The sequence below is a fragment of the Galeopterus variegatus genome, unplaced genomic scaffold (assembly GCF_000696425.1).
Source record: "Galeopterus variegatus unplaced genomic scaffold, G_variegatus-3.0.2 Scaffold2901, whole genome shotgun sequence".
NCBI lineage: Eukaryota > Metazoa > Chordata > Mammalia > Dermoptera > Cynocephalidae > Galeopterus > Galeopterus variegatus.
This window is the reverse complement of record NW_007729012.1, coordinates 226,727-244,690: the sequence shown is the minus strand read 5'-3', so window position 1 is coordinate 244,690 and position 17,964 is coordinate 226,727. Positions and strand designations below refer to the sequence as shown.

The 17,964-nt window shown below is 45.7% G+C and overlaps 1 protein-coding gene across 1 annotated transcript in view; it reads left to right on the top strand.

Annotated features, from left to right (window-relative positions):
• Positions 1-17,964, top strand: part of MARCO (macrophage receptor with collagenous structure) — a 42,101-nt gene that overhangs the window by 6,617 nt on the left and 17,520 nt on the right. Inside the window, exons 3-9 of the mRNA XM_008583399.1 lie at positions 8,488-8,589; positions 9,415-9,639; positions 10,704-10,739; positions 14,720-14,827; positions 14,910-14,954; positions 17,380-17,424; positions 17,724-17,831. Of these exons, the coding sequence (XP_008581621.1) occupies positions 8,488-8,589; positions 9,415-9,639; positions 10,704-10,739; positions 14,720-14,827; positions 14,910-14,954; positions 17,380-17,424; positions 17,724-17,831 (669 nt within the window). The remainder of the gene's footprint in view (positions 1-8,487; positions 8,590-9,414; positions 9,640-10,703; positions 10,740-14,719; positions 14,828-14,909; positions 14,955-17,379; positions 17,425-17,723; positions 17,832-17,964) is intronic.

Here is a 17,964-nt window from a genome sequence, read left to right as displayed (position 1 = left end):
AGATGATGAGGTGCAGTGCTTACAAGAGAGGAAAAGAGAGAGTTCTCTGGAGGAATATTAGAAGTCAGACCAATAGGGCTGTAATGGTGGGACAGGGCGGGGAGGGAGATGAAAGAGTCATGGGCCAATCCCAGATGTTTGATGTGGGTGTCGGGATGCCATGAACTAAAACATCTAACCACAAAACCAAAAGCACTCCAATTTGGATGGAACATTTTCCTAAATGCACTCACAACTTCCTGCCTTCTAATACAAAGATCACGGAAGATGAGGAACTTTCTAGACGGTGCCATTATGAAAGGTTATTGCCATGAGGCTCCATCACCTAGTGACCCCAGGGGCTTACTGTGATGAATAAAACTACTGGCTTCATTCAGCACTGAAGGGCTCTAGGCATCTCCATTCATTTCTTTTCAGCTGCTAAAGTTTGCTTTATTAATAAAACTACTGGCTTCATTCAGCACTGAAGGGCTCTAGGCATCTCCATTCATTTCTTTTCGGCTGCTAAAGTTTGCTTTATTGTTTTGTTTTGTTGTTTGTTTGTTTATTTTGGCCTATATAGTTAGTTTTGTTTTCTTTAGAAAAAACACTAAACTTTCCACGTGCAGTTCACCAAAAACACCACTGAAAAACGTTTGTGATATCATTTTCTCATTTGTTTTTCTCTATTGTTACTGGTGTTGAAATATAAAATGCTGCCTTTCCCTGATGATAAAATATTAAAATTGTTTTTTATTTATTTATTTTTTTATTAACCAAGGGTACCAGACTAAGGTACCAGATTAGGGGTGTTTTAATCATACCCTGCAGAAACTTTTAAAAGTGAGTTTGAGAAAGTTTTGGAACATAACCGTTTTTCTCTAAAATTAATCTAAAAAATGGTGATGAGTTTAAATTTCACAGGACATTCTACAAGCAAAATATACTTTGTCTCCATCCCTCTGGTCACTGCTGTATTCAAGCCTTTGTCACATCTGCCGTTGCTCATTGGTAGCAAGCCCCTTGAATCCATTGCAGGCACTGCAGTCGAGGTATTCTTTCTTTTTTTTTTTTTTTTTCCTTTTTTTCCTGCTTTTTTTGAGGTATGATTGACAAATAAAAACTGCATGTATTTATGGTGTTCCTGTGATGATTTGACGTACATATACACTATGAAATGATCACCACAAAGACTGATTTTGTTTCCTAGATACAAGTCCTTTGCCAGATATGTGGTTTGCAAATACTTTCTCCCAGTCTGAAACTTTCATTTTAATCCTTATAACAGGATCTACTGCAGAACAAAAATATTTTTATTCTGATGAGGTCCAATTTAACAATTCTCCCTCCTATGGATTGTGCATTTGGTATCAGGTCTAAGAACTCTTTACCTAGCCCTAGGTCCTGAAGATTTTCTCTTATGTTTTATTCTAAAATTTTTATAGTTTTACATTTTACAGTTAAGTCTATGATCCATTTAGAATTGATTTATATATATATATATATATATATAATGTATGAAGTTTAGGCCAAGATTCTTTTTTCTTTCTTTTTCTTTTCGGGTTTTTTTTTTTTTTTTTTTTTTTTTTTTTTTGTCCATGGATGTCCAATTACTTCAGCACCATTTGTTGAAAAGCCTATCCATCCTTCACTGAATTGTTTTTGCACCTTTGTCAAAAATCAATTGGGCAAACTTGTGTGGGTCTATTTCTGGGTTCTTTATTTTGTTCTGTTTATCTGTATGACTATCCTTTCACCAATACCACACTCTTTTGATTATAGTAACTATATTGTAAACCTTAATATCAGAGATATTCCTCATATTTTATTTTCTGTCCAAGATTGTTTTAGCTATTCTAGGACCTGTGTCTTTTGCTATAAATTTTAGTATCAGCTTGTATATACCTACAAGGAAACCTGAGATTTTGATAGGAATTGTATACAAGCATAGACATGTAGAGAGAATTGACATCTTTACTATAGTCAGGCTTACAATCCATGAACATGGTATGTCTTTTCATTCAGCTGTTTGATTTTTTTAATTAGAATTTTGTAATTTTCAGGATACAGATTCTGTACATGTTTTGTTAGATTTATATCTAAATATTTTATTTTCTCTCTGGTAATTTTATTGTGTTTTTAATTTTTGTTTCCAGTTGTTTGTTCTTAGTAAGTAGAAATGTGATTGATTGTTATATGTTGATCTTGTATCTTGCAACTTTGGTGAATTTATTAGTCCTAGAAGTTTTTTTGAAGATTCTTTGATATTTTCTATGTAGGCAGTCATGTCCTCTACAACTAGGAGTATTTTTATTTATTTTTTTCCAATCTGAATGCTTTTTATTTATTTATTTTTTTCTTGTCGTAATGTACTGGCTAGAACTTCTCAGTATTATGTTGAATAAGAGGGTAAGAACATGTGCTCTTTCACCATTAAGTATGATGTTAGCTTTAGATATTCTGTAGGTGCTTTTTTTTTTATATTGGGGAAGTTTTCCATTTCTAGTTTGCTGATAGTTCTTACTGAGTTCGTTATTTATTGTGGCATAATTATGAGAAATTTATTATGAATTAGAATTTGCCAAATGCTTTTTCTGCATTGATTATATGATTTTTCTTCTTTAGCTTGTTGATCTGGTGGATTATACTGACTGATTTTGAAATATGGAATCATCCTTGCATATCTGGAATAAATCCCACTTGGTCACAGCATATAATTCTTTTTATACATTGCTTGATATAACTTGTTAATTTTTTACTGAATACTTTTGTGTCAAAGTTTATCAGAAATATTGGTTTTTAGTTGGTTTTTTGTTTTGTGTGGGGGGTGGGTTTGTTTTTGTTTTGTTTTATTTTGCTTTGTTTTGTTGTACTATCTCATTTGGTTTTAGTATCAGTATAATTCTGACCTCATAAAATGCGTTAGGAAGTATTCCCTCCTCTTCTATTTTCCATAAGAAATTATGTAAGATTGGTGCTAATTCTTCTTTAAATGTTTATTAAGGTACTCAAGCAAAACCATCTGGGCCTGAATATTTCTTTTTTGGGGAGCCTTTTAATTAAAAATTAAATTTATTTAATGATTATAGATATTCAGACTTTGCATTTCATCTTGGTTGAGTTTTGATAGTTCGCAACTTTTCAGGAATTGGCCCATTACCTTTAAATTGTAAGCATAAAGTTAGTAATAGTATGTTCTTATCTTCATTTTAATGGTGCAGGATCTGTAGTGAGAGCCCTCATTTCATTCCTGATATTGGTGATTTGTGTGTTCTTTCTTTTTTATCTTTTTCAGTCTTGCTAGAGGTTTATCAGTTTTATTGATTTTGTTCAAAGAACTGGCTTTTTGTTTCACTGATTTTCTCTTTTGTCTCCTTATTTTCAGTCTCATTGATTTCTGCTCCTATCTTCATAATTTCCTTTTTCCTAATTGATTAGTGTTTATTTTGTTTTTCTTTTCTAATTTCTTGATGTAGAAACTTAATTTGTTGATTTGAGAGCTTTTTCATTTTTAGTGTGAGCAGTTAGTGCTATAAATTTTTTTCTCAGTGCTGCTTTTTTTATTCCATAAATTTTAATATGTTGTATTTTCATTTTTATTCAGTTCTATTTTTAAAATCTTTGAGCCTTTCTCTATGACCCATGCATTATTTAGAAGTACTTTCTCCAGATTTCCAATGTTTATATTTTTCTGTTATCATCTGTTACCAAATTCTATTTTTATTGCATTATTGTCAGAGAGTATACTCTGTAGAACCTCGTTTCTTTTACATTTTGTTGAGTTTTGTTTTATGACCCAGGATACAGCCTATCTTGGTGAATGTTTCATGTATGCTTAAAAAAAAAATGTGTATTCTGCTGTCATTCCATAGAGTAGTCTATAAATGTTCATTAGATACTGTTGGTTGATGGTGTTGTTTAGTTCTTCTGTACTTTTGCTGATTTTCTAACAATTGCTGAGAGTAGCATGTTAAAGTCTCCAATTATAATTGTGGATCTGTTTATATCTCCTTTCAGTTATATCAGTTTTTGCTTCATGTATTTTGAAGTTCTATTGTTTAGTTTCTTATATACAGCATACAGTTGGGTCATGTTTTCTAATCCAATTTGGAAATATCTGTCTTCTGATTGGAATATTCAGACCATTTACATTTAAAATACATATTGATATGTTAGGGCTTAAACCTGCCATCTTAGTTTGTATTTTCTGTTTTTTCCCTCTGTTTCCCATTCATCTATTTCTCTTTTCTTACCTTCATATTAATTATTTGAACACTTTTTAAAATCCTATTTTGATTTATTTATAGTGTTTTGAGTATATAATTTTGAATAGTTTTCTTAATGGTTTCTCTGTGTATTGCAATATATTTAGAGAACTTGTCACAGTTCACTAGTGTCAACAGATCACCACTTTGAACAAGTCAAATGTACAAAATATTACTTCCATTTATGTCCTTTAACCTTCTCCACTTCTTAAATATAATCATCTTAAATATTTCCTCTACATCGAACACCACATCAGATGATATTATAATGTTCCTGTCAACCATCACATGTGATTTTAAAAACTCATGAGGAGGATGGTCTAATGTTATATATATATCTCTATTTTTACCCATTCTATTATTCTCTTTACTCTTTGAAATTCTAGGCCCTCTTCTATTATCACTTCCTTTATATTGAGGGGACTTTCTTTAGTCATTCTTTAAAGTTAGGTCTGCTAGCAATAAATTCTCTTCATTTTTCTTCATCTGAGAATGTCTTTATTTCCCATTCATTCCTGAAGGATATTTTCATTGACAATAGAATTCATAGTTCACAATTCTTTTCTTTCAGCACACAGAATATATTGTGCCACTTACATCTGGTCTCCACAATTTCGTGTGAGAAATCTGTTGTTATTCAAATCAGTATTCCTTTATAGGCAATGTGTCGTTTCTCTTCGGCTATTTTAAGGATTTTTAAAATTTTCTTTATCATTCTAATTTTCTCTGTTTTTAGATTTTTCAAAATTTTAATTACGATGTGTCTTAGTATGGATTTTTGGGGTCTATCATATTTGGAATTCATGCAGCTTCTTTAATCTGTAAGTTTATGTCTTTCACAAAATTGGGAAATTTTTAGCCATTATTTCTTTGAATATTTTTGCAGCCCCATACTGTTTCTGGGACTTCAGTGATATGGATGTTAGGTGCTTTGTTATCAGCCTGCACATCTCTGAGGTTCTGTTCCTGTTTTTCTGTTATTGTTTTCTCTCTTGTTGATTTTCTCTGTTTTACAGACTGGGTAATTTCTATCATTCTGTCATAGTGTTCACTGATTCTTTCCTGTCACATTTGTTACACTATTCAGCTCTATTGAGTTTTTTAATTGGGGGTATTTTTTGGTTCTGTAGTTTTCATTTGATTACTTTTAATTTTTTAATTTGTTTCAAGAGTATTTGTACCTGTTCATTAAGGCATTTTTGTTGTGGCTGGTTTAAAATTCTTATTGAATAATTCCAACATCTGTGTCATCTCAATGTTGACATCTGTTGATCGTCTCTTCTCATTCAAGTTGTGATTTTTTTCTGTTCTTTGTATGATGTGTGATTTAACATTGTATACTGGACATTTTATATAGTGTGTTAGAAGAGTCTGGATCCTATTTAAATCCTCTATTTTAGTAAATAGTCACACTGTCTAAGCTTATTACGGAGGTTCTGGCCTACTTTTGTGGCTTGCAGTTCCAATGACAATTTAGTTTTCAGAGCCCTGTCTATGCTATCTGGTCTGCTTTGCTCACCTGGTGTCACTGGTGTTCTTGCTTGACTCCTGCTGGTGCTGCCTGCTGAGGCAGAAGGCACTTTTCCATCCTGCCCAGTGCTACCAGGTGAGGGGTGGGACATGTCAGGCCCACAGGGCAGACACCACTTCTCTGAGTCTGCTCATCAGGAAGCCCAGTGCTGGGGAGAAGGGGATTGTTGGTCAATGTCTACCAGTGTTATGACAAGGGAGGAGAATACCTCCCAGGACCACCTTCTGCTACTGGGAAGATGGCAAGACTGGGAAGACTAGAGTTTGTGTGCAGCTTTTTTTTTTTTTTTTCTTCATTGGGATCTTTTATAAAAGGAAAGCATCATTTTTACTTCCCTCTGGAGCCATATTTTCAATGTGAGTCAGATACTAGAACTGTCAAACTTCTGAAACCTGCTTCCCTAAAATCTTTGCCCAGACTCACCGTGGCTTACTTCAGGGAAGCCCATTCTTATTTATCAGAGGCTTTTTCCATCCTCTTACTTCAGACGGGGTTTCCACCCAGCCTATGGATGCCAGAGAAGGTCTCTTGGAGCAGGAAAGGCTCCACCAAGCTCCTAAAGTATGAGTAGGAATTAGTCATGTGGAAGGGAGGAGAAAGGGCCCTGTTTTCAGAAGACATGCATTGCCCACAGTCAGAAGAGTGTAACCACAATCATCTGGCCTGACCATTGGTCAGGGTCTGTGTGGAGGTGTGTCATGGAAGTGCAGCCAGAGGGGAGCTGGCCAGAAGCAGGGCTTCATGTGCCAGGTGGGGAGTTGTTTGTCCGAGGGTAGTGAGCAGCCCCTGAAGGGCTGAAGGCAGAGGGATGACTTGGCCGGGATGTGTGTTGGGGAGCTCACTTGGACTGTTATGTGGGCCTGGATTCTGGAGGTGCAATGGGTGAGGGGGAGACACCCTGTGCTAGACTGAGCATAATCAAGTGCCACCAATAAAAAAAAATGTTTAAAAACTAACCAACAAAACCACTCCTCCCAGTCCTGCCAGGGCTATCCCTAGACCACTGTGCATCAGAGTGATGCTCAAGCAGGTGGCTGGAAAGAGTATCAGCAGGATAACACAGGTCCTGAAAAATGACCTGAGCTTCATACACATTTATCAGATAGTCAGCTGAAAACCCACCTTTGTTTACACAAAGCAAAAACAGTGCTTGTGTTCCCCACCTCCCTCCCTTGGGCTGCTCTTGGGATCTCCTTTCCCTTCAGTTCTGCCCTCAGGGCCCATTCCAGCTGGGTTTTTCCCAGGGGTGACAGTCATGTAGGCTAGTGAGGAAAGCTCAGACCTTGGACTTAGACGGACCTGGGGTCGCATGCCTGCTGTGTCACCTTAACTTCTCTGACCCTAACTGTTTTCTCTGTAGAAGCTGATGACCATACCTATGTCGCAGGGTTGCTGTGGGGTTAGAGATGATGCTGGTAAACGGTGGTGCAGAGCAGGTGCTCAACTCATGGGAGCAGAGGGAACCACAGGCCTTCTGTAGCCTGGGCCCACACTTTGGTACCCCTAAACAAAATAGGGTGACAGCTGATGTAAGATTAGAGTTGAGACCTCAGGAGAGACTTATTACAGCCTCTTTTGTAATGCCCCGACCTGGCAACAGCTCATCAAAAGGGAAATGTTTGCATGAATGAACTGTGGCTTCTGTCTCTAAGGAATATTATGCAACTATTAAAAAGAATAGCTTAATTTTTTTTTTTTTTTTTTTTTTTGTCTTTTTCCATGTCTGGCAACGGATCGCAACCCTCAGTGTCGCCCCCGTACCGGACCGGGACCGGCAACGGGATTGCAACCCTCGGTGTTGCTCCCGCGCCTCGCTCAGCCAGTGAGCGGGAACCGGTCTGTATGTGGGATCCGAACCCTCGGGCGGGAGCGCCGCCACGCTTCCCAAGCGGTGCACTATCCAGTGCGCCACTGGGCCGGCCCAAGAATAGCTTAATTTTAATCTTTCTCTACAAAGAAAACTAGAAGAACATCCATGAAAATCATTGCAGAAAGCAATGTGCACTGTTATATGTACTATGATATAATTTGTGTAAGATTAAAAGAAAAAAAGCAAGTCTGTCTCAGAGTATGTGGGTTTCTAAGATTTTGTGAGCAGGAGGGATGGGGGGACGAGCCAACCCCAGCATGCTACGGAAGCTCAAGGGTTAGGACCTCAGGGGCTTGAGGGAAGGCTATTATCCCTTGTCATGCCCTCTATACTGCTTGATAAATTGTATTAAGCATGTTTTACTTTTAGAATTTAAAAATCTGAAGAAAAAGAAAGCAACGACCTGAACATGAATTGCAGATCTGTACCTTATAATGTAATAAATTATTCAACTTCCCTCTGCCTCGCTCCTTGTTTGTAATATGGGAACAATCCCCCTCCTCCCAGAGTTTTGAAACTTAAACACCAGTTCATTAATTCATTCATAAACAGAGATTGAGAACCCAGCATGAGCCAGGCACCGCACAGGGCTTCAACAGTGAGCAAGGTTGATGTAATCTGCCTCTTCCATCTACTGATACATGGCATAAACGTTCATTTGCCCAGCCCTGCAAATAAATGTCCAACAGTGGGGAAGATTTGGGCTTGGTGAGCTTTTGGTGTTTTTCACACTTGTCCTCACAGGGAGCCCTCTGCTCACAAAGAGTGGGTCCTGGCACAGACTGGGCCTCCCTGCTCTATGCCCCCTGTAGCAGCCACCTTCTGCCTGCCTTGTGTTTCAGATCCAACACCCAAGAAGAGAAATAGGGTGAACTTCTGCTTGGCTGCAGTGGTCATCTACCTGATTCTGCTCACCATGGGCACCGGGCTGCTGGTGGTCCAAGGTAAATCAGTCTGAGTCCTGTGTGGTCCCTCCTGGGGTGACTGAACTGGGCCCCTCTGATGCAGGGAGACCCCTGGGGCCACTGCTGCCCACCCACTGGGAGAGAGTCCTCAGCCCCTGGGCATCCACAATGATTGGGAGGGGGACAAAGAGGGGAGTGTGTGTTGTAGATGTGTGTACGCATGAGAGAGAACCCATGTGAACCCATGTGTGTCTGAAGCACTGAAAGATGCAACGATTGCACCCAGGGTATGCCACATGCATCTAACATCAAGGATTCCCAGCCTCTAAGTGAGGAGGAGCTTTGGTGATCAAACTGTGTGTTTGAACATGATTTTACTTTCGAAGCATCCCCAGTCCAAATGTTAAAGTCATGAAAGAATCCCATCAGCAGACACTCAGAAACGTTGCATGCACAGTTGTCATAAACATGTTATGTGCATATTAAGGTCACACATGAAGGCTGCTTGTACATACGTAGGTCAGACCAGCATGTTAGTTGTCATGCATTCACACCCAGAGCATGCAGGAAGGTCTTCACTTCATGACAGCTGGAGATTGATTGTGGATGCAGTGAACACATCTTGAGGCCAGGCAGGAATGTTCTATGGACGTGTCACATCATGCCAGACTGTGGAGTACACATGTTCAATATGTAGAGAAAGCTTTCTGCTCACACAAGATCCCAACCCCACATGGAATTTGTGTTTACAAATCTAGGGCCTACAGAAGTTATGCACACATGACACAAGAATGTCAGGGAGATGCTCAAATGCCTCAGGCTTTCATGAGGTCCCTAAAAGAATGCTGTGGGGCGGGGGTCCAGTTCTGAATCTGCAGGAGCAGCTCCAGGCCCTGAAGAGCTACTTTCCCAATGGAACGCTGGCCACTGAGGACAGCCCACTCTTCTCCTTGCTGCAGTCAGCAAAACTCAGAGAACAGCCGGCTCAGGGTGCACCAGGGCTGCAAGTCCTGCAGGCCCAGCTCAGCCAGGTCCATGCCAGCCAGGAGCACCTGCTGCAGTGGGTGGACAACTTCACTCAGAACCCAGGTTTGGCCTCCTCCCCTCTGGGTTGGGACTCAGAAGAGGACGAAGGGGGAGACCCCCTTCCATTGGTCCTCTTGTAGCCTTATGGCTGCACACTCTCTTCTCTCAGGCTGCCCCAGAACGGGAAGGGCTTCACTGTCCCTGGCCAATTTGGATAAAACCAACTCCTAGGTGTGACCTGACTGTTGTAGGGTTTGCACTGTGACACGGAGCTCCCATCCCAGCACGATTCCTTGCTCTGGTTCCCCATCTGGGGCAAGCTGGGACTTAGGAGGGTAATCCCATGGCTGGGTCCTGTGACCAAGGGAGCACATCCTGGGTAAAGGGCCCAGGACAGCAAATCCCTCCAGAGGCTGCAGCCTGCCCAATAAGCAAAGAAGCAGGCTGAGTCAGGATGTGAGAGCCTACAGCTGTGGGCAGATGGACAGAGCCCAGGCTCAGACACACCCTGGGAGTGCCTCTGCCTTCCTTGAATCATGAAGAAGCTTGTTTTGACCAACATGAGGAGGCCCTTTCTTAACCCAGGGAGCCCCCTCAAGCTGCTTTGGAGCAATGCCTGGTGCATGCAGCTGGTCGCAACCCCCTTTCCATACTTCCATGGCTCCCAGGGATCTACAACTCTCGGGGTGCAGACCATAGTTACAGCTAAACATCTGCTCTTTCCAAGGACTCTTTCCTGAAAAACACCTGAGTGTTGGGCTCCTGTTGTCCAACGCCCCCCCTCCCCCCAAGTGGACCAAAGGCTCTGCTCGTCACATGGGTGGTCTCATCCTTCTAATACAGCATGTGGGAGTTCTTGGGTGGGGGCAGAGCCCAGGGCGCTCTCTCGGGGTGCAGACCATAGTTACAGCTAAACATCTGCTCTTTCCAAGGACTCTTTCCTGAGAAACACCTGGGTGTTTGGCTCCTGTTGTCCAACGCCCCCCCTCCCCCCAAGTGGACCAAAGGCTCTGCTCGTCACATGGGTGGTCTCATCCTTCTAATACAGCACGTGGGAGTTCTTGGGTGGGGGCAGAGCCCAGGGCGCCCCCACAGCTCAGCCTGCAACCCCTCTCCTTCCTTTACAGAGCTGTTCGGGATCAATGGTGAACGAGGTGCCCCAGGTAGGTTCACTTCCACTCTGACGCATCCTGCTATCTCCCCACATCCATCCCCCAAGAGCTTCTTGGCCTGTGCTGTGCTGGGCTTGACATCTGACCCCAGTTTACCTTCCACTGCTCCCCACAGCCTCCCTGGCCCTCAGCTGGATCTCCTGTCTGTCCCCTGACCATGCTTGTACTCCTAGCTCCTGGGCCTTTCCCTTCTCCTTGCCTGAAGTGGCCTCTGCTCTCCACCCCAGCTATGCCAATCTAGCCATTCCCAAGCCAGCCCAAGCAGCATCCAACTGCAAGTGTGGGCCTCCTTCCTCATCTCCCATGTGCCTTTCTTTCCAGGTGCCTTTCACCTGCCACTAAGCACTTATCACTGGGGTGCTGTGATCATTTCCATGGATGTACGGCTCGTCTCTCCTGGAGGACTAGCTTGATGTGTGTGTGCGTGTAAAGTCATGGAGGAGCAGGCTGTGCAGTCAGGCTGACCCTAGTTCTAATGCTAGGTCTGCCACTTACTAGCTGTGCAACTTTGGGCCTGTTAGTTAACTTCTCCGGAACCTCAACTGCTTGCCTGTACAGAAAATAATGGGGATAACTTGACTCACCTCACAGGGCTGCTGTAAGACTCAAGGGAGATGACGTGCAAAAGATATGTGACAGTGGCAAGTGCTTTCTGAGGACAAGGCCTGTGGCCTATTTGCCTTTTCTTCCTTCCTCAGCCCACGTGTGTGTTGCGTTGCACACACGCACACACATGCAACAGAGACATGCACACACACTCACTCATACCTCTGCTCCTTTCCATCAGCTGAGTGGCTGAAATTTCACCCTGAAGATAAATATACATGACATTCTTGGGACAGAGTCCTTTGGTCCCATAACTTTTCAAATATGGCCCAGATCACACCACTGGCCAGGGAGAGTTTTGAGGCAGCTTTGCATTGCATCCTGGCAAGAGCATGGATGTGGCTGACCGACAGACCTGGGGACAAATCCTGGATCTGCCCTTCATGAGCTGGGTGACCTTGAGCAAGTCACTTAACATTTCTGTGCTCTGTGTCCTCCCTACAAGACGGGTATAATGACAGGACCTCCTAGGATTGGTGTGAGCATAAAACAAAGAAGTGAAATGCTTAGTCCAGTGCCCAGCACTCGATAACATTATTATTATTACTTGCTGTTATTGTTGTTGTTATTTTGCTGTTGTTGGGAAGATTAAATGAGCTGATGCTTGGAAAGCCCCCAGCCCGATGAATGTTAATCCCTTCCCTCCAAGGAGGGGCTGTTCCAACAACTTCTGTCACTTTAATTGACAGAATCAATGCATAAACCTCTTCTCAACCCAGTGGGTTTAGTCTGGGCTTTAAAATCTGTCCCCTCACTGGCCCCAAGCACAGCTCCAGGACTGGACTCAGAGCCTACCTCCCCCAGGGTGTAGAACAAAGGCTCCCTCTGGTCTCTCTTAGTCTCTCTCTCTGTATGAATACATACGTGTGTATGCATGTAGAACCTCCTATCTCCCCATGTCTCTCCAGGTCTCTCTCTGTCTCTGACTTCTGTCTCTGTCTCTTTCTCTCTTTCTACTCTCTCTTTTGGAACCACAAAACCAGAGGCAGGAAACAGTGATTCCAGAAACTGGGGCTGCAGAAGTCTGGGCTCCTTCCTCAGGCACCACGTTCCTTTCTAGATTCGTCCACTGCCGCCCTGGCCCACCCTGGGGACACTGTGGCCTCCTCCTCTTCTCTGTGGCTTGCCTTGCCTGGTCAGGACTCTCCAAAGGCTTATTTTGCCCTGGAGATAAATAGGTGGGCAGGAGGGAGGGCTAGTGCAGAGCTCTGAGGTCACTGGTTTGGCCCCAGAGGCAGCCTGCCTGTGGAGCTGCCCTCTGGCCCAGGCTTCCCAGAACACTGTCGGGGAAACTGCACCTCAGCCAAGCGTCAGGGAAGGGGACCATAGAGCCCACCTATCCCTCTTTTTCCCTGTGCTGTCTGTCCTGGACTTCTTTCTTTTCTCCCAACAAATATTTACTGAGAGCTGCATAAGGAGGGGACACCACTTTAGGCACTGGGAATCCAGACGTGAAGAGGACAGACAAGAGCCTGCCCTCACTGACCTTCCTGTTTAGGGAGGAGACCAACTTGGAGCATGATGTGGTTACAGCCCCGGGGACTGCCCTGAAAGGGTGGAGCAGTTCCCCGGGTGAGGAGGCATAGAGGGGGCCCCCAGGAAGGCTCCTGGAGGAAGTGACCTTCAGCTGAGTAAGTAGAAGGTTTCCAGGAAACGTGGGTCCCAGGTCAACAGAGCCACATGTGCAGAGGCCCTGAGGTGGGAAGGGAGCATGGTGAGTCAAGGAACACAAAGAAGGAAGGTCCACGTGCCTGGAGCACAAGAGCAGATGAGGCTGGGGAGGAGCAGCTAGGGGAGAGGCAGCCTGGGTGTGAAGGGGAGTGGGTGAGGACCCCCCAAGATAAGTACGAGGCACTTTATGCTCTGTTGACTCTTTGCACTAACCCCAAGCAGCCATTGCTATAATCCCCATTTCACAGGTGAGGAAACTGAGGCTCAGAGGTACATTGGCTTGCTTAAGATGATGCTGGCAGGTTTGGAGGAGGTGAATTAGACTCTTGAACCTGAACCCCATCCTTGCCCCAGGGGGCCAGGCCACCACTATGAAGCCAGGACAGCCTGCACTGCCTGAGAGGGGTGGGGGGAAGCCATGCCCACAGGCACAGGAGCCTAGGGGCAATCCTATCAAAAAGTGGGGCACTTTCTCCCCAAGTGCCAGGGGCAAGAGCTGGCCCCTGTGCCCGTGGGGTCTCTGAGGTTCTTGCCTCTTCCCTTTGGCTAGTGAGTATAACAACACCCCCTTTCATGGAGTTTCTCCCAAGTCCTACCACCTCATTTTGTCCTCCCGAGGCCCCTGTGAGTTGGGCGTTGCTACTTCCTTGTTACAGACGAGGAGACCAGGTCTAGGCCAAGGGAAGACCCTTATTCAGGTCACACAGATGGTCATAGGAACCAGGTGTCAGATCCTGAGCTACTTCTCTCTCCTAAGACAGATGGGAAAGGGACCCTCTATTGAAGTGAGAGGTTCTAGTCCCCAATTCTACTTGTTCCATCCTTCCAGACCCTCATCATGGATATATAAAATGATATAACACTATGGACCCCACCGACTGGACTGGGATTCTACCCTGAATGAGAAAGCACATTACACTTCACCACCGTGGTGCCTTGGCAAGGGTGCTGGCTTTGCTCTTGGGAGACCTGGAATCCGCCAGCCACTCTCTAAATGTGTGATCTCAGGCAAGCCCCAGGCTGCTCAGAACATCACTCCCCTTCTTGGTGACATGGGGACAAGGAGCCCCGTTCTGCCCACCTGGCATGTTGTGAGACTTGAGGGAGCCCCATCTGCAAAGCAATGCTTGGAAACAGCAGAGAACCGTGTGAGTTGCAGAATAGATCCCATGTATCCAGAGCGTGCCTCGTGTGTTTTCCATGATGAGTCTCCATGTGGTGACCTCAGGACAGCCCTGGGTAACTGGTATATTGACCCATTTTACTGCCGTGGAAGCTGAAGCTCAAAGATACAGTGACTTGCCCAAGGTCACCAGCTGAAGTAATACTTTAACCCAGGTCTGACTCAGCCTCCCTCAGAAGACATCATCGGTACAATTTTTTGTCCGTAACTGGTATATTGACCCATTTTACTGCCGTGGAAGCTGAAGCTCAAAGATACAGTGACTTGTCCAAGGTCACCAGCTGAAGTAATACTTTAACCCAGGTCTGACTCAGCCTCCCTCAGAAGACATCATCGGTACAATTTTTTGTCCATTTTCTTTCTAGGCCTTGCGCTTCTCTGTCTTTTCTTCTTTCCATGCAGTTTGGCTCAGTGCTCAGTGAGAGTCTGTTTGGAGAATCATCGTAGGAGTGACGGCATCGTCACCCCACCTTGATGGTTGACTCATTGATTCCCTGCTCCTCTTCCTCAGGTCTTCCAGGTCAAAAGGGGGCCACAGGCATACCTGGCACTCCTGGACTGCCGGGGCCACCTGCTGAGAAGGGAGACAGGGGCACCGCAGGACGTGACGGAGCCACAGGCACTGACCTCTGATTCCTGGCCCAATCACCTTTGTTCTCCTCCTTGTCCAGGCTTCACTCTGAATTCCTTCTCCCTTCCAGGTCCCCCAGGACCCCAAGGCCCACCAGGAACCAAGGGAGAGGCAGGTGAGTAGGGCTGGGCGTGTGCACAGGAGCACAGAGCAAGCTTTCCCAGAGTGACTGCAGTAGGAAGCAGACTCAGGCCCACTCCAGAGTCTAAACAGTAGGATCTGTGTGTGAGGCCCCCCACTCCTGAGACCCCAAATGGCCGAGAGCTAGGAAGCACCCCACATCACAGGGAGGGCAGGGCTGGACAGCAGCCCTCAGGGGCATTGACAGCCAGATGGCGCCTCAGCCCAGGTGGGGCTGGAGGGGTATGGGTGTTCTGGTCTCCTCCGCTGTGTTGGGGAGTCCAAGCCTATGAGCACCACTCAAGAAAGTCAAGCTCTGGTCCACAGGGACTCTATAGTCTGACACATCTACCTCCACCAGAGACTAGCTCTGTGACTTTGGGAACATTCCCTTACTTCTCTGGGCCTCAGTTTCTTTGTCTGTAAAATGGGGATGAGAGCGCCACAGAGAGTTGCTAGGGGGTTTCAGGACAAAGATTTAAAGCCCATGATTGTGGCTGAGAAAGTATTAATTTTCACTTTGTAGATAGTAGGCTAAGCCTGCCCAGAGTCTTACAAATGGCCGCAGCACTGCTCTGTCAGAGTGCAGGGACCCAGAGCTGTCTCTCCCCGCGGACAGACCAAACATCAAGCCATCACCTTGATGTACTACTCTCTGCTAGATCCTCTCTTCACTTAGACCCTCAGCTTCTAAATTCCCAGAGGGGTTGAAGCTGCGGAGACGGAAAGATGCAAAGACAATAAGACCTTTGCGAGACAAAGAGCAGAGAGAGAGGATTAACAAGGAAGGAAGAAGTAAACAGCCAACAGCCTCTAAGACCCCAGCTGCTGAGGCAGAAAGGAAACACCACCAGTCAGCAGGAGGAAACTTGTCAGGAGGGAAAATCTTCTCTGAGGAACTCATTTTGGGGAGGAATTTAATAGAAGGGATCCCAGAGAGCCTATTGTCTCCAGCTGGGGGGTTTCTAAAGAGGCTTTAAGGGGGAAGGATGTGTAAACACTAGGAAGGAGAGTTTATGGTGCAGTGAGGAGCACACACCTGCACTCACACACACATCACACACACCCAGGTGCACACCCATGTGCTCACACACACACTCATGTGCACACACGTCTATGCATATAACTGCATTCTCACACATATTTGCAAACCCACGTGCTCACACACATGCATGCACACACATCTGCACATAACTGCATTTCTCCTACACATACCACACACTTGCACACATGCTTACACTCACTCACACACTCGTGTGCACACATTTATGACATACTTGAATTCTTATACTCACAAGCACAGTCCCACTCATGCACACACACTCACACATACATACACTCACACACCTCGTGCACAAACACACACTCAGCCTGTGGGAGCTGGGAGCAGGGCAGGCTCACTCAGAGGGGAGTGGGTCTTCCCCTGCTTTCCTCCCAGAGAGAAGGGACACAGGCTGGGTTCCGGAACTCACCAGACTGGAACCTCTGAGGCCGGCTTGAAAGGCCAGGCAGAAGCCCAAGGAGGCCAGTCATTTCCTTCAAAAAGGATCACAGCCTTGAGTCTCCCTTCTCTTCAGCACTCTAATAGGCTTGCACATCACACCGGCTCTGATAGAGGGCTCAGAGCAGGGCTGGATGATCTTACTAAAACAGGGCAATTCTTTCTTCAGCTCAAATCCTACAAGAAGCAGGCTGCACTGGCTCCATGGGGATTGTGCAGCCCAGAGCCCATCTGCACTTGCCTTGGGGCACGCTGGCACCCCCAGGGAAAGCTGTGTTATTCAACAACTGCCCAGGGCCTCTCTCTCCACCCCCTCCTTTTCTCCCTCTCCTTCTTTCCCACTCTCCTTCCTGGATCCCTCAGTTTCCCTTCTCACTTTCACTGTCCCTTCCTGTCATGAAGACACCCCTCCCCTCCCCCCTACAGGGACACCCAGCACCTCCAGTCTGCACTCTGCAGCTAGCTAGGATCCCTGGGCCAGGCAGGAGGGAACAGTCACTTCTTAATTCCATTTTTGTCCTGGAGCACTAATTATGCACCTGCTGAGGACCAGGTGGTTATTACCAGCCCCAATTTACAGATGAGAAAATTGAGGTACAGAACACTTAGGTGACTTCTCCAAAGCCGTCCAGCCCATGCAGAGACAGAGCTGGATTCAAACTGACTTGTCTTACTCCAAAGACTTTCTTCCACTGCCATACAAGACTCATTCCGAGGCACAATTCCACCTTTGCGAACAGTGCCTGGGACCATCAGGGACTCTGCCGCACGCATGTGTCCGTGCATTCATGTGTGTGCATGTGTGCACGAGTGCGTGTGAGAGAGAGTTGGTCACTTTGCCCAAATCAGGGGCTCTAGAGTGTTGGCTGAGGGAAGAGCCCAGACTCAGGGGACTGAACTCTTCTTTCCTTCTGCGCAGGCCTCCGAGGACCCAAGGGCGAGCCAGGAAAGCAAGGAGCGGCGGGTACCTTGTACTCCCTGCTTGGGATCAGTGATGTGTCGCCTGAGGCACTGAAACAGTTCCCCTCCCTCAACACCCCCAACCCCCGCCCAGCCCCAGAGAGTTAACGCCCTTCCTACAGTCCTCTTCCCTAGAGTCTCATTATGCTTGTCAAGACCACCCTAGGGATGAGCTAACTTATCCCCCAGACTTCCTCTGGGGATCCCTTTCCCTTCTCCCCCAAACACTCCCTGTCCCTTTACCTAGGAGCCTGTCCCCAGGAGCATGGTGACAGCCCACTTCACCTGCCATTCTCTTTGCAGGCACCCCAGGGCCCCAAGGAGAGAAGGGCAGCAAAGGCGAGGGGGGTCTCACTGGCCTGAAAGGGGAAGCTGGAGCTAAGGGAGACAAGGGAGACCTGGGCCCCCCAGGTAAGGGCCTTGTTGGGGTGTCGGTGCTCCTTGGGAGGCTGAGGGGGCCAGGCCTGGACTCTGCGTCCAAAGGGCAGGGCTGTGCTCTGCTCACAGCACCCCCCTGGAACACCACGTGTGGTCTCTTCTTTCC